Source organism: Podarcis melisellensis (genome assembly GCF_964234715.1).
Source record: "Podarcis melisellensis genome assembly, chromosome: 14".
Taxonomy (NCBI): domain Eukaryota; kingdom Metazoa; phylum Chordata; class Lepidosauria; order Squamata; family Lacertidae; genus Podarcis; species Podarcis melisellensis.
In genome coordinates, this window is record NC_138546.1 from 46,811,021 (window position 1) to 46,824,353 (window position 13,333).

Sequence of the window (13,333 nt, forward strand, 5' to 3'; positions counted from 1 at the left end):
GAATGTGAAGTTTTACATAGTGTTTGGATAAAGGTTTTTAGCATTATCCCTCAAAACATAGATCAATCACTAACACCAGATCCAGTCTTGGCCTTGCTTTTGATAAAAAGCAATACAAATCCCACAGTATCTCATAAGAAACTGGTATTTCTATTACTAGTGGTGGCATGAATGTCAATAGACTGTCAATGGAAATCTTGCTAACCTCCTGTTATGGGATTAGGGGGGCTACTCGTGCGTAAGCGTTTAAGCCCTCCAGGCTCTGCGAATCAGTTTCTAAACTCTCCCAGTCCGCGGAGCCATGGGTGCATGGCTACCTCAATCGCTGGCAGAATCCGTCAGTGGGTGCTTCCGGAATTTACGCAAACATAAGAGTTCCTTAACGGAAACTCTCCGTCTGGATTCTCTGCGTGACAGTTTCCTGCGCGGAGTAGGCGTCCCCAGTGGAGGTCCTGAGCCCTCCCCGCTGTTCTCACTGGAAGCATCTTGGAGCCATTCCTCCGCCTGAGTTTCTGCAGGAACTCTCCCTCTCCCCCTGCTGGTTCCTTCCTCAGCATCTGAGGGTCTCCTAGCCTCCTTGAGCCCTTCCACCACCTGACTCTCCGATGGCAGTTCCCTGACACCTCCCTTGGTTGATTATTGGTTGGGTAGAGTCTGGGATATACTATGACGACGACGTTACGGAAATTATGGGGGAAGAAACATCTTTAAAGTTGTAAAATATTACAAATATTATGCCTGAATGTATCCTTTCAACTTGACAGCTCAGGGAAGTTGTTGTTGTTGTTGTTTAGTCGTTTAGCCGTGTCCGACTCTTCGTGGGACACTTCAGGGAAGTTACCTAGCTTTAAAAATAATATAAAATTACCTCCTTTGCAAGTTTCCTCCATTCCAACGCTATTTTGCCCTTGAAAAAAGGGACTCCAGGAAGTAACCAGAAGTGACAATTGCTGAGCTGATTGTTGGCCAAGGAAAACCTATGGTAATCCCATCACCAGTCTTGCATAGGGGTCCAGACATGCAAAGGAAGCTCTATTGCACTTTGGGTGATGGGACTTCAGAGGTGTTTGCCTATGCTAATCTTATACCTGGGTCTTGCCCTGACATGTTTTGCCTATGCTTGGACCAAGGACTTGTCTGGACATGTTTGCCAAGGTTGAACTAGTGTAACCCCTGTCTACCCCTCCCTTTGGTGACACGTCAGTGATGTAAAGATGATATATCAATGATGCTGTGCGAACTGTATTCTGGGATGTGGTGGGAAGTTTTAAAAGTCAATGTCACCCCATCCTCGGGGTTTACTCGCTGCTACCTGTTGAACAACAATAAAGGATCTAAGCCTACTGACTGCTGTTTTGCTCCAAATTGCTTGTCTAGAATTTCCTATGTTTACTGACCGCATGGACCCGCGGGGGACTGGTACCCCGAGGAGCTGGGCTGTTGAGTAGTCTCTCAACCCAGAATTTTCCTTAACAACTACTACTACATTATTTATATGCCGTCCATCTGACTGGGTCACCCCTGCCAATCTGGGCAGCTGCCAACAAATTAAATCACAGTCTAGCTCTCTCTAAACGCCTTACATATCAAAGAAAAGTAACTAGGAGAGAATCTAAATCAGATCATTTTTATACTATTTAGTCTATATATTTGATATATATCACAGAGACTGAACAATGGTCCCATTAGGTTTGTGGAGAGTATATATTTTAGAAGATTAGAATAAAGTGTTTTCTAGGTGCCTTGGATTGTGATTGTAAAAGATGCATCACACAAATTAATGTAGGGTATTATTTTCCATTTTCTTCCTTTCTCTCTTATCCAGTCTAGTCTTCCAATTTTTTTATTTTACTTTTGTATCAGTATGTTTGATGTTGTTTGTATTTTGCATTTATTCTGAAAATTAATAGTTTCTTTTTTTCGAAAAAAAAAATATCATGGCTTCCCCCAAAGACTTCTGGGAAGTGCAGTTATGCTAAGGGTGCGCTAAGAGTTATAATGGGTTTAACAGTCAATCCATCTTCCTAGGAGTATTCTTGAAACTGTGATGGGAACTGGGGTCTCCTAAAAACTCTCAGCACCCTTTTAAAAAAAAAAGGTAAAGGACCCCTGACAGTTAAGTCCAGTCACAGACGACTCAGGGGCTGCAGCGCTCATCTCGCTTTACAGGACTAGGGAGCCGATGTTTGTCTGCAGACAGTTTTTCCGGATCGTGTGGCCAGCATGACTAAGCCACTTATGGCGAACCAGAGCAGCGCACGGAAACGCCGTTTACTTTCCCACCAGAACGGTACTGTGATGGGACAATGTGCGTAAAAGGGTTGGTCCCTCAGAGTTTGCTCAGCGTAGCAAAGCTCTGCCTTGAGCGGAGCCCTTTGACATGGCTCCGTCAGTCGCTGGTAGAATCCGACCGTGGGCGCCTGCGGAAACGCTTCCAGCATAAAAGCTGCTTAACGGAAACACGTCTCCTGGATTCCCTGCGTGACAGTTTCCGGCGAGGGGTGGGGGTTCCTAAAGGGGGCCTTGATACCTCTTCGCTGTTCTCACTGGAAGTGTCCCAGAGCCTCTCCTCCGATTCCCTTCCCTTTGGAGCTCCTGCTCCCCCCCTACTGGTTCCCTCTTCTGCTGCAGAGTCTCTCCTATTCTCCTGGAGCCCTTCCACCACCTGTTCTTCCGATGGCAATTTCCTGACAGGTACCTACTTATCTACTTGCAATTTTACCTCCTTTCGAACTGCTAGGTTGGCAGGAGCTGTTCAAAAGCACATCAAAGTGCAAGAGGGAGTTCTACCAAACACACACACACAGCTTGTTTTGCCCCAGATAAACCTTTGAGTTACCAGATGACCAAAAAAATCACTTTATTTGTGGTCATTATCAATGTATATATACAAATCAGAGAAGGCTCTCTACTCTCTTTCCACTGCTAGAAACCAGGAGAGAGAGAGAGAGAGAGAGAGAGAGAGAGAGAGAGAGAGAGAGAGAGAGAGAGAGAGAGCGCACAATTCTGCCACTAAAGACTAAGGCCCAAGCGCCTCCTGCCCATTCTGTGGTGGAGAAAAAATTGGCTGGTTGCTGGTTGGGTCCTGCAAAGAGTTTTGGAACCTCTTAAAGGTAAAAGGTAAAGGGACCCCTGACTTCCCACCAGAGCCATACCTATTTATCTATTTGCACTTTTTGACGTGCTTTCGAACTGCTAGGTTGGCAGGAGCAGGGACCGAACAACAGGGGCTCACCCCGTCGCGGGGATTCGAACCACGACCTTCTGATCAGCAAGCCCAAGAGGCTCAGTGGTTTAGACCACAGCGCCACCCACGTCCCTCTCAGCACCCTTAACTAATTACAATTCCCAAGATTCTAGGCCCAGAAAGCAAAATGGCCTTACAGTGGTACCTCAGGTTAAGTACTTAATTCGTTCCAGAGGTCCGTACTTAACCTGAACTGTTCTTAACCTGAAGCACCACTTTAGCTAATGGGGCCTCCTGCTGTCGTTGCGCTGCCGGAACCCAATTTCTGAAGCAAAGTTAACCTGAAGCATTATTTCTGGGTTAGCAGAGTCTGTAACCTGAAGCGTATGTAACCTGAAGCGTATGTAACCTGAGGTACCACTGTATTGAGTTGTGAGTTTCAGTTTCTCTTCCACCTCTTTTTCTCCTGGCTTCTTATAAAACAAGTAGGGGCTGGTGTTGTTAAATAAAAGATCTAGTTTTAGCTTACTGCTGGGTCTTTTTCCCATGTGATGAGACAAAAGCCTCCTCTGCAAGAGGAGGGTACTTTTGCTCCCTGTCTGCTACAGAAAGCTTTCCAATTCAAGCTTCCCAGCCTGGGGTATTTTAAAGAAGCTGGCAGCGTACGACAGAGTTGGAAGCAGAGGTGGCTAGGTTAATATGAAAGCAACTTTGGTTTCAAGGCTACTTACCAAAATGCAGTCCACCTTAGATTGTACAGTTTTGCTGGAGAGTGAAGGAAAAAGAAAACAGAAAGTTAATATTCACCCGTCATTATTTCTGCAGGTTTATTTAAAGATTTATAGCAGCACAACCTTTGTCAATAAGCAAGAACCCAAATGCTGCATTTTACCTCATTTAGCGGCCAACCGATCTGCATGACATCTCAAGACTTAACAGAAAAACCGCTCCTGATATAGACGCAACCAAACACCACTCTTTCCCTGGCAAATGTTAAGAGCTAATGCCAGGAGGTACTGAACACCTGTTAACCCAGCACCAGAGAAGTCCCACTATTCAGAAATAGGATCCACGTGTTTTCCCATCTGGAGGTGGCAGCAACAACCGCTGCAGGAACCTGGCGCTTGCTGGCCGGCTTGCATTACAAACCACACACAGTTACACAATATGGCTTTCAGAGCCAAGCTCTGCTGCTCAAAAGGCAGGCTATAATATCAAGTCTTCCTCAGTCACTGCCTGTCCTCTTCGGCACTCAGCACAGACCCTTCCTCCTGCTTCCAAGTTTCTCTACCACAGGCTTGCTTTCTGCCCCCACTTCCCATTTTTCCAAAATTGCCTGTGAGCAGCCCGCTTGCGCTTTGGAAAGCCTTGCCACAATGTCTACTTATTACTATTACCATTAATAAATTTATTCCCTGCCCTTCACCAGTGGGTCCTAGGGCAGATTACAAATTCAGAATTAGGTAAAGGTAAAGGTACCCCTGCCCGTACGGGCCAGTCGTGTCCGACTCTAGGGTTGTGCGCCCATCTCACTTAAGAGGCCGGGGGCCAGCGCTGTCCGCAGACACTTCCGGGTCACGTGGCCAGCGTGACAAAGCTGCTCTGGCGAGCCAGCACCAGCGCAGCGCACGGAAATGCCATTTACCTTCCCGCTAGAAAGCAGTACCTATTTATCTACTTGCACTTAGGCGTGCTTTCGAACTGCTAGGTGGGCAGGAGCTGGGACTGAAAGACGGGAGCTCACCCCGCCGCGGGGATTCAAACCGCCGACCATACGATCGGCAAGTCCTAGGCACTGAGGTTTTACCCACAGCGCCACCCGCGTCCCAATAATTCAGAATTAAAAACAGTTAAAACATGTTACGTGCACAAGAATAGGGCGGGCCCTGAAAACACACAGCTTAAGTGACACAGGTGTAACACTCGTATACTGAGGAATCCAGGTGCATCTCTGTGGGGAGCTCCACAACTTAGGGGCTGCCAAAGAGAAAGCCCTATCTTGGGCATCCCCCCAAACTTCTGAGAGAGGCGGTACGACCAACCAGGCCCCTCTTAACACCTGAGACGGTCTCAGGAGGTGGCCTTTTAGATATTTGGGGCCTATGTCATTTGGGGCTTTGAACGGTAACATCAGCACCTTGAATTGGACCCAGAAACACACTGGAAGTCAAGACATCCTGCTTTGCCACTTCTTTCCCACCTGATAATGTGCCTCTCAAATGCCCAACTTTCCTGTCAAATCTCTGGCCTCCTTAATCCCAAAAGCTTTGCATTCAGACAGGAAAGCAGGGAGGGTGGCTCTCCTTCTGTACAGGTTTATTACACAGTATTGTCCCTTCTCCTCTGCCTGTGTGCACCTTCCTCAGCCTCCACAATGTTTTGGATCCCAACCCTCCACCGTCAATCCTGCCCACTGGCTTTGCTGGCTAATTGGTAAGAGCTGTGGCCCCTAACATCTGGAGGGCACCACGTTGGGGAAGTGGCTGCTTTGGGCCATTAATACAACATCTAGGTGGTCATCAGTCAGTCAGTCTCAGCCGACTTCCTCATGAAACCAGGCTGCCACTTCCAATCCCAAGTTTAATTTCCAGGGATCCAAAACACACCACACACCACAGGTGGGGGGGGCGGGGAGATCCTTTTCCCCACCTCAATCACGAGAAGTGTTTCGTTGGATCAAGTCGAAGCCTCCTGCACCCTATTTCTCAGAGAGACCAGTTAAGGGTTCTTACCTTACAACCATGATTCATCCACCAACCCTGCTGTGAATTCACCATCCTAATCCCGTTATTCCATATATTATTTATATGGACAATTTATATTACACATACAATGAAACAAAACTATATACAGTCTGCCCCAAGTTGGCTGCTGGTTAATTTCACTGTGTGGACTCAGGGGGTTCTAGCACTAGGCAGGGGGGAGAGCGGGAAAACTCCCCCCCCCAAAAAAAAAGAAATTTCATGAAACTCTATCAAGTCACCCCTGCCCAGTTTGCTTTTTAAATGGAAATGTGTCAAGGGTGCCACAGACAGAAGCAGCCTCCATGCCCAGGCTGCTGTGTAGGAAGGAACTGTCTTGGACAACACTGCTTGCTGAAGGTCTGTCTGCTTCTTCAGAGCAAAGTTGCATGGAAGTTGCATGGCTGTTCCTGCTCGGGAGAAAACAGCAAGCACCCAAACACAGAGAGACCAAAGGGGGTTAAACCAGCTGTCTGCTGCCTCAAAGCTGCCCATCCATCTGTCCATTTGGTGCCTAACCTATTTCTCTCATGGGCAGCAGAGCAGCTGGTGAGAAGGAAGCGGAGCCCCTACTCTGCCCAGGGACTCGGCCATGACCTTTACTGATGAGCAAGCATCAGATCACCACATGGACAGATGCATCAGCTGGGGGGTGGGGGAGAGAAGGCAGCAAGATCCAGCATGAGGATAGGGGTAGCACACGGCTGGCATGTGGGTCATTCTCCAAGGGGCAAGAGAAGGCCTCCACACCACACACTCAGCAACACACAGGGGGCAGCAACTGAGCAATCATGCAAAGAACATGCAATCGACACACGGCTTGAGAGGGGGCTCTTTCATCAGGCGACCACAGCCTTCCCCAACCACATGTACTGGACCATCACTGCCATCTGGGGGCTGCCAGGCTGGGGGAGGCTGGGCTACTGTGATCGAGGCGCCAACTTGCCATGCACCTCTTATCAATTCCGCTTACAATATCAGATTCAGGGATGTGACAATACCATGCTGTCCTGAACTGTGCCAGGGGTGCAAAAGAAACTGCAGCAGAAACATTTCCTTCAATGGAGCTCCACAGAACTTTGATTATCCCCTTCAAGGAGCGAGAACTTCAGAAAGGGAGAGCAGTGGCCATGACTGTGATGCCACAAAGGGTTTAATCTTCTGTGGCATCTCTAGGTAGGTAGGTAGGTAGGCAGGTATGTCAGGGGATGTTCCTCATTTGAAACCCTAGAGAGCCACTACTGCCTGTCAGTGTGAACAATACAAAGCTAAATGGATAAATGGCCTGACTCAGGGCTTACCTACACTTCTCTTTGTCCCGTGATTTCTAGTCATGGGTCCTAGAGGTTTTAGTATTGTCCCACCGCTTTCCCTGGGAAAACCCGCTGTTTACTGCTGAATCATCAAACATCAATTGGGTGCCCTGGCTGGGCCTTGTTTTGGTCCTAGTGGTGGCCCTGCTGGGCACGAAGCACTATTGGGACTCGGAAGTGGCCTGGTGGCAGGTACCAGCTGAGGGAGCCTTGCAGGGTGGACAGAGAAAGCTTTGTGAGGGTAGCTTCAGGAGCAGAGGCACCTGAGTGGAGGGATGTTGGAAGATGGGAGTTGCTTAGGGGGCAGTGAGGAGGGTCAGTGCTGGTCTCATGAGGCTGAGAAGTTGGCAGGCAAAAAGGCATTTCGGAGGTGTCAGGAGCAGGAGATTTGGGGAGGCTTTTGGTTTGGTTACGCATGAAACCCAGAAGTGGGGGGAGAGACTCAACCAAGTCCCACAGAACCTCCAGCTTGTGAGGGGTGTCAGCATCGCCCTTGAGCCAGTGCCACCAACTGGACTCATGCACTTCAGCCCCGGCTGGGCTAGGCGAGCTGGGTAGCACTTCCAGAGACCACCTTCTGCACAGGAACACGTCAAAGTGCTGTGGACTCACAGCTTAGAGTTGTGAGCACCGGATTCACTTCCACAAGTAGACAGTCGTCGCACAGCAGAGTACAGCAGAGCATAAACGACTCAGAGAGCAGCTCTGTAGAATATCTTCTTTTATTCTATCTACAACTATAATACAAAACTATGTACAGAGCTAAATGAGGTCTAAACGAAAATGCTGAACTGCACTGAGTGTCTGCAGCTGCTCTTAGCAGCAACCTTATCTATACACACGGTCTCTCTCTAACACTCAGTCTCTCTCTCTCTCTGACTCTTTGATGTGAGGCTGGAGCGAAATAAGTAGAGAGCAGAAACCGCCCCTCCTCTCTGGAGAATCAGCAGAGAACATCAGCAGATTCTTGGATATGGGAGGGGTGAAATCTCCTCAAGGGGACCCTCCCCGGAGCCCAAGGAGGACGTCCCCTTTGAGCTCCAGGGAGGGTCTCTTTGCGAGCTGGAGGCGCAGCGGGGTGCACCCCACTTAAACATATATCACTTATGTGCACAAGGGGCCGGAACGTAACCCCCACATAAGTGGGGAGTCTCCTGTACTGTAATTTAATTCATACCAGGAAATGGAGGGAGAGAGCTGGAGAGTCCTCGTGGCTCAAGAGGAAACTCTCCCTGCAGCCTGAAGAGGACTTCAGTGAGAGCGGAGAGGAGACTGGAGGCGCAGCAGGGCTTTGCTTTCTGCACGTCCTCCAGCCTCCTGCTGGCCCCACAGCTTCAGTTCCAGTTGTGGATATTTTTGGTACAGTATTTTTGATCTGGATTGGAGAGAGAGTGGGAGAGAGGGCATTGAAAGTGTGTTTACATGTTTTCCACTTATGCACCGGAACATAACCCCCATGTAAGTGGGGAGTCGCCTGTAATGAAGGCAACCAGAGGACTTCCTCAAAGGAGGAAGCCACTGCAAAAAAGGCCCCAAATCAAACAACCACCGCCATCATCCATTTCTGGAGGGGAAGAGGTCAAAGCAGCCAAACACAACGGTAACTTGCTTTGGTGGGGTACAAAGGGAAAGGGAGCTGACCTTCACCCTCAACTAAAGAAGTAGAACAAGTCACCAACCAACCAGCAGGGGCAACTGAAAATAAGGTGTCAATTAATCACTTCTCTCTTTCACACACACACTATTCCACAGAAATAATAATAAAAGAAACAATAAAAATAAGAAATCAGCACAGGTGTTTAATGTGATGATGTGCTGTCTACCATCTTCAGTCACAAATCTACAGATACACCATGGACCACCTGAACGAGGCTTGTGGATCAGAGTTTGGGAACCCATGGTTTAGACAAATTCATCGAGGACAATAAGGCTCTCAATGGCTACAAGCCATTATGGCCATGTTCTGCCTCCATAGTCAAAGGCAGTAAATGCCTCTGAATACTTTGAATACTGGAGAAAAGTGGGGCGGAGAGGTTTCATGTGCCCATGTCCTACCTATTGGCTTCCCCTTGGGGGCATCTGGTTGGCCACTGTGAGAAAAGGATGCTAAGACTAGATCAGGGTAGGCAACCTAAGGCCTTCTCAATCCAGCCCATGGAAGGTCTGGGAATCAGCATGTTTTTACATGAGTAGAATGTGTGCTTTTATTTAAAATGCATCTCTGGGTTATTTTTGGGGCCTGCCTGGTGTTTTTACATGAGTAGAATGTGTGCTTTTATTTAAAATGCATCTCTGGGTTATTTGTGGGGCATAGGAATTCGTTCATTTCCTCCCAAAAAATATAGTCTGGCCCATCACATGGTCTGAGGGACGGTGGACCAGCCCACGGCTGAAAAAGGTTGCTGACCCCTAGACTAGATGAACCCCCTTTGGGTTGGTCCAGCACCCAGGCTCTTCTTACATTCTTTAAACACACACACACACACACACACACACACACACACACAAACTGTACGCCATATAATATATTAAGTCAACAGAGGCTGCCTCTACTCAGTATCAACAGCTTAATGTTTCCCTGCACAACAGGAGCCAAGCAGAATGCATTGACAACACAGCACATTCCTGGCAGCGTGGATTACAATACTCTGCAAACAAGGAGCTCACCAGGTTGCAGCAGCATCAGTGAGGAAGGAGAAGAAAAGACAGTGGAGGGAGGGGCAGAGCAGCCAAAAAGAAGGCATGAGGGGCTGTTTAGGTGACCTTCCTTAGCAGCAGCACAGCCCACTCCTTGCTGCTACGGAGAGAGGACCTTCCTTCTTCTGGCCCAGCAATAATTGCTTGAGGAAGAACAACAAGGTGCAACTTTTCTATTCCTACAACCATCTACGTAAAATAAAACAATGAATACCTCATGAGAAACTCTGAGTCAAAGACAATGTCTTGCCCAAAATCAACAATCAAGTTCATAGATCTTTTTAGATTCGAACTCCCATCTCCAAGCTTTGACTTTTAGTGAACTGAAAGTTGTTTTGCAAAAGCTTAACTGTCCACGGCAGCCAGAAAATGCATCCATGTAACTGGAATTTGAGGGTTTTGGTTTAAAAAAACAAAACAAAACAGGAACCCATTGAGTAGATAATATCTTGCTTGCGATGAACAAAGGTCATTACTTAAACAAAGGCTCCTGAAGAACCTACAATTGTTTCCCCAGCACCACCAGCAAGTGATAAAAGCATCAACGTCATGTTCTCTTCAACTTACGTGAAGGCAGAAAAAATGTCGCTTGCAAGTAACAAGGAGTTGGTCATCCTCAAGACTCAGGCTGCTACTGTGAAACCCCTGAGCTTGGCCTGCCATGAAGGTGTTCAGACTGGGATAAGTCCACCACCTCTTATAAATGAGCCAAAGCAAAATCCAACCTAGACTTTCTCCGTTCTCAATTCGACATCATGGCTCCTCCAGTTGGGCTTTATTTTGTCTTGCTTTGTTGCTTGCAAAAGATGTAAGCATCTCTCACTGTTCCAATGTGACTAGTACAAAGTTTGGTGTCATAAAGAGCAGGGAGCACCAGTTCCTCCATCACTACTCCCACCTCTGCTCCTCTGCCTGTATCTTGATTCTCAAACCCCACCACCACCTTCGGCTTCATGCTACTGTTTGGAGGTACACACGGAAGTCCTGTTCAGACATCAATGCGAAATCACAGCCTAGCACGACAGGAGCAAGCCTAGGTGAGCATCAGGCTCCTCTTTGCCACAGCCACAAGGGCAAGCTTTTGCTTCCAGTTCAGATGGACAGCAGCTTGTCATTTTGTCCAACACAATAAAACTGGTTTCAAGTGTCTCATTTAAAAAACCTTTTTTTAAAAAAACACAACCCAACAACAACAGGTGCTTAAAAGCCTGAATGACTTAGGCCCCAAATATCTGAAAGACCTTCTCCATCCCTACAGAACCTCTTTGGTGTGAAGAGCAGAGGGGCTGTGGGGCTCTTTTGGTAGTTTCATCACCTTCAGAAGTGTAAGGAATGGTAGCCAGGAAGAGACATTCTATGTGGCAGCCCTTAGATTGTGGCTCTCGCTCCACACAGAGGTGCATCTGAGCATCTTCATTGCATAGCTTTTGGCATATGCTGAAGACAGACCTCTGCGCCATGGCCTTTGACAGGTAAGCGTTTTGTTGTTATTTGTGGGACACACCTCTTTGAGTGAACCTACACTGTTCTGTTGGAACAGCTTGGTTTTACTTGTCTTAATAGCTGTATACTGCTACAAAAATATATATAACCTGCTTTTATACTGCTGTTACTCACCCTAGGTCCTTGTGGTGAAGGGCAGGTAACAAATCAAGTGAATAAATAATAATATTACCCAAAATGTGTCCATTCTAACAAAGCAGCAAACTGCAAACAAGCAAAACAAGTGAAAGCTTCTCTAGACTTATCACAGCCACGCTGAAGGAGTGGGAAAGGAGTGAACCACAGACTTATTTATGCTCGTCCACATCACACCAGGCCCTGGGTTTCTGGTGGTGTGCAAATAGGGCCACAGAAGCAGCAAACTGGCATGTAGGAAGAGTTGAAAAAAGGGTTTCAACTCATACAAATCTTCAGTTTTTTTAAGTCTGTGAAGCTGAGCATCAGTTCGAAAGTTTGCCTTCAGCCTTAGTTCGCCTAGTGCTCTTCAGATATTATGGACTGCAACTCCCATCAGCCCCAGCCAGCAATGACATAGGACGCTGAAGCTAAAGGGAGACTAGTCCAAAAAAATCTGGAAAGCACCATTTTTTTTGGGCGGGGGGCTGGGGCTGGCTTACAATCCGAAGTTATGATCTCCAAGACATTTGGTTCTTAGTATCATGCACAATGATAATGATGATGATACTGTACGAATGAGCCTGTCATTAAAACTTGACAAAATATCCACATTTACTGCTAGTTCATAATATTATGACCAAGGGGTGGCGGGGGGGGCAGCTGCCTCCCCTAAATCAAGAAATATACTTAACTAACTGAGGTTCTGCCCCCCCCCCACATGAAGCCTGCGCCCTAACAAAAATCCTGGCTACGCCCATGGATCTGTGGTGAACTGCCCTGAAAACTTTGTAATGGAGTGGCCTGCAAGTACTCTAAAGCATGCGTAGGCAAACTAAGGCCGGGGGCCAGATGCAGCCCAATTGCCTTCTCAATCTGGCCCGCTGACGGTCTGGGAATCAGCGTGTTTTTACATGAGTAGAATGTGCCCTTTTATTTAAAATGCATGTCTGGGTTATTTGTGGGGCATAGGAATTCGTTCACTCCCCCCCAAAAAAATATGGTCCGGCCTCCCACAAGGTCTGAGGGACAGTGGACCGGCCCCCTACTGAAAACGTTTGCTGACCCCTGCTCTAAAGGAAAAAGTGCAGTACAAAATTGTTCACACTTCCAAGGTTTTTCCACAAGAAAGATGAGTGTATTCTTATTCTGTGTAAAATTTTTGAATAAAGTACTATTTACATCTGAATGTAACCTTCCTTGTTGTTCGATACAGATAGCATTTCTAAGTATGTGCTTAGCTAAGGTGTACATTTACTCACAAGTATGTTCTGCCAAGTTCAATGGGGCTTACTCCCAAGAAAACATGCATTGCGCTGCAGAGGGCCAGCACTGCAAGATGCTACACCCCGACATTAGGACGGTGCTTGTGGTTTCTGCTCAAATAAAAACTAAAGGATTTATATTTCAAAAATTCATCAGGAACTCGACTTTGTCAACTTTTACTTCGAGAACATGACAATATAATAAATATATAAAAGACAATTTCTAAACTGCGTTATATAAAAACCTCCAACAAAAGCTTAAACAGTATGTTATAGATATATAACAAAATCAGTACAAACAATCAGAGCAGCAGTAACAATACAGAACTCCAATAAAACTCTGTAATATACAACAACAAACACCCCAGGGTCCAGCTTACAGATCAGGTAAAGGCTAGGGGGGAAATTTGCCTCTTCAAAAGGTGTCTGAAGCATGTAATTGATGGTGAAAATGCCCTTTAATGGGACACTGCCATAGAATATTTCAGGGGCAGCATTTTTTTGAATCAGATT

The 13,333-nt window shown here is 47.0% G+C and overlaps 1 protein-coding gene across 2 annotated transcripts in view; it reads right to left on the reverse strand.

Annotated features, from left to right (window-relative positions):
• RFX7 (regulatory factor X7) overlaps positions 1 to 13,333 on the reverse strand; it is a 43,115-nt gene that overhangs the window by 16,724 nt on the left and 13,058 nt on the right. The window contains exons 1-2 of one of the 2 annotated variants that reach the window (XM_081887582.1): positions 8,419 to 8,983; positions 3,919 to 3,952 (exon numbers count right to left, since the gene is read on the reverse strand). Coding sequence is in view for 1 of the 2 variants with exons in the window: in XM_081887581.1 (XP_081743707.1) it covers positions 3,919 to 3,952 (34 nt within the window). In the remaining variant the exon portion in view is untranslated. Of the gene's footprint in view, positions 1 to 3,918; positions 3,953 to 8,418; positions 8,984 to 13,333 lie in introns of those variants that run through there. The other variant, XM_081887581.1, reaches the window with a different exon arrangement.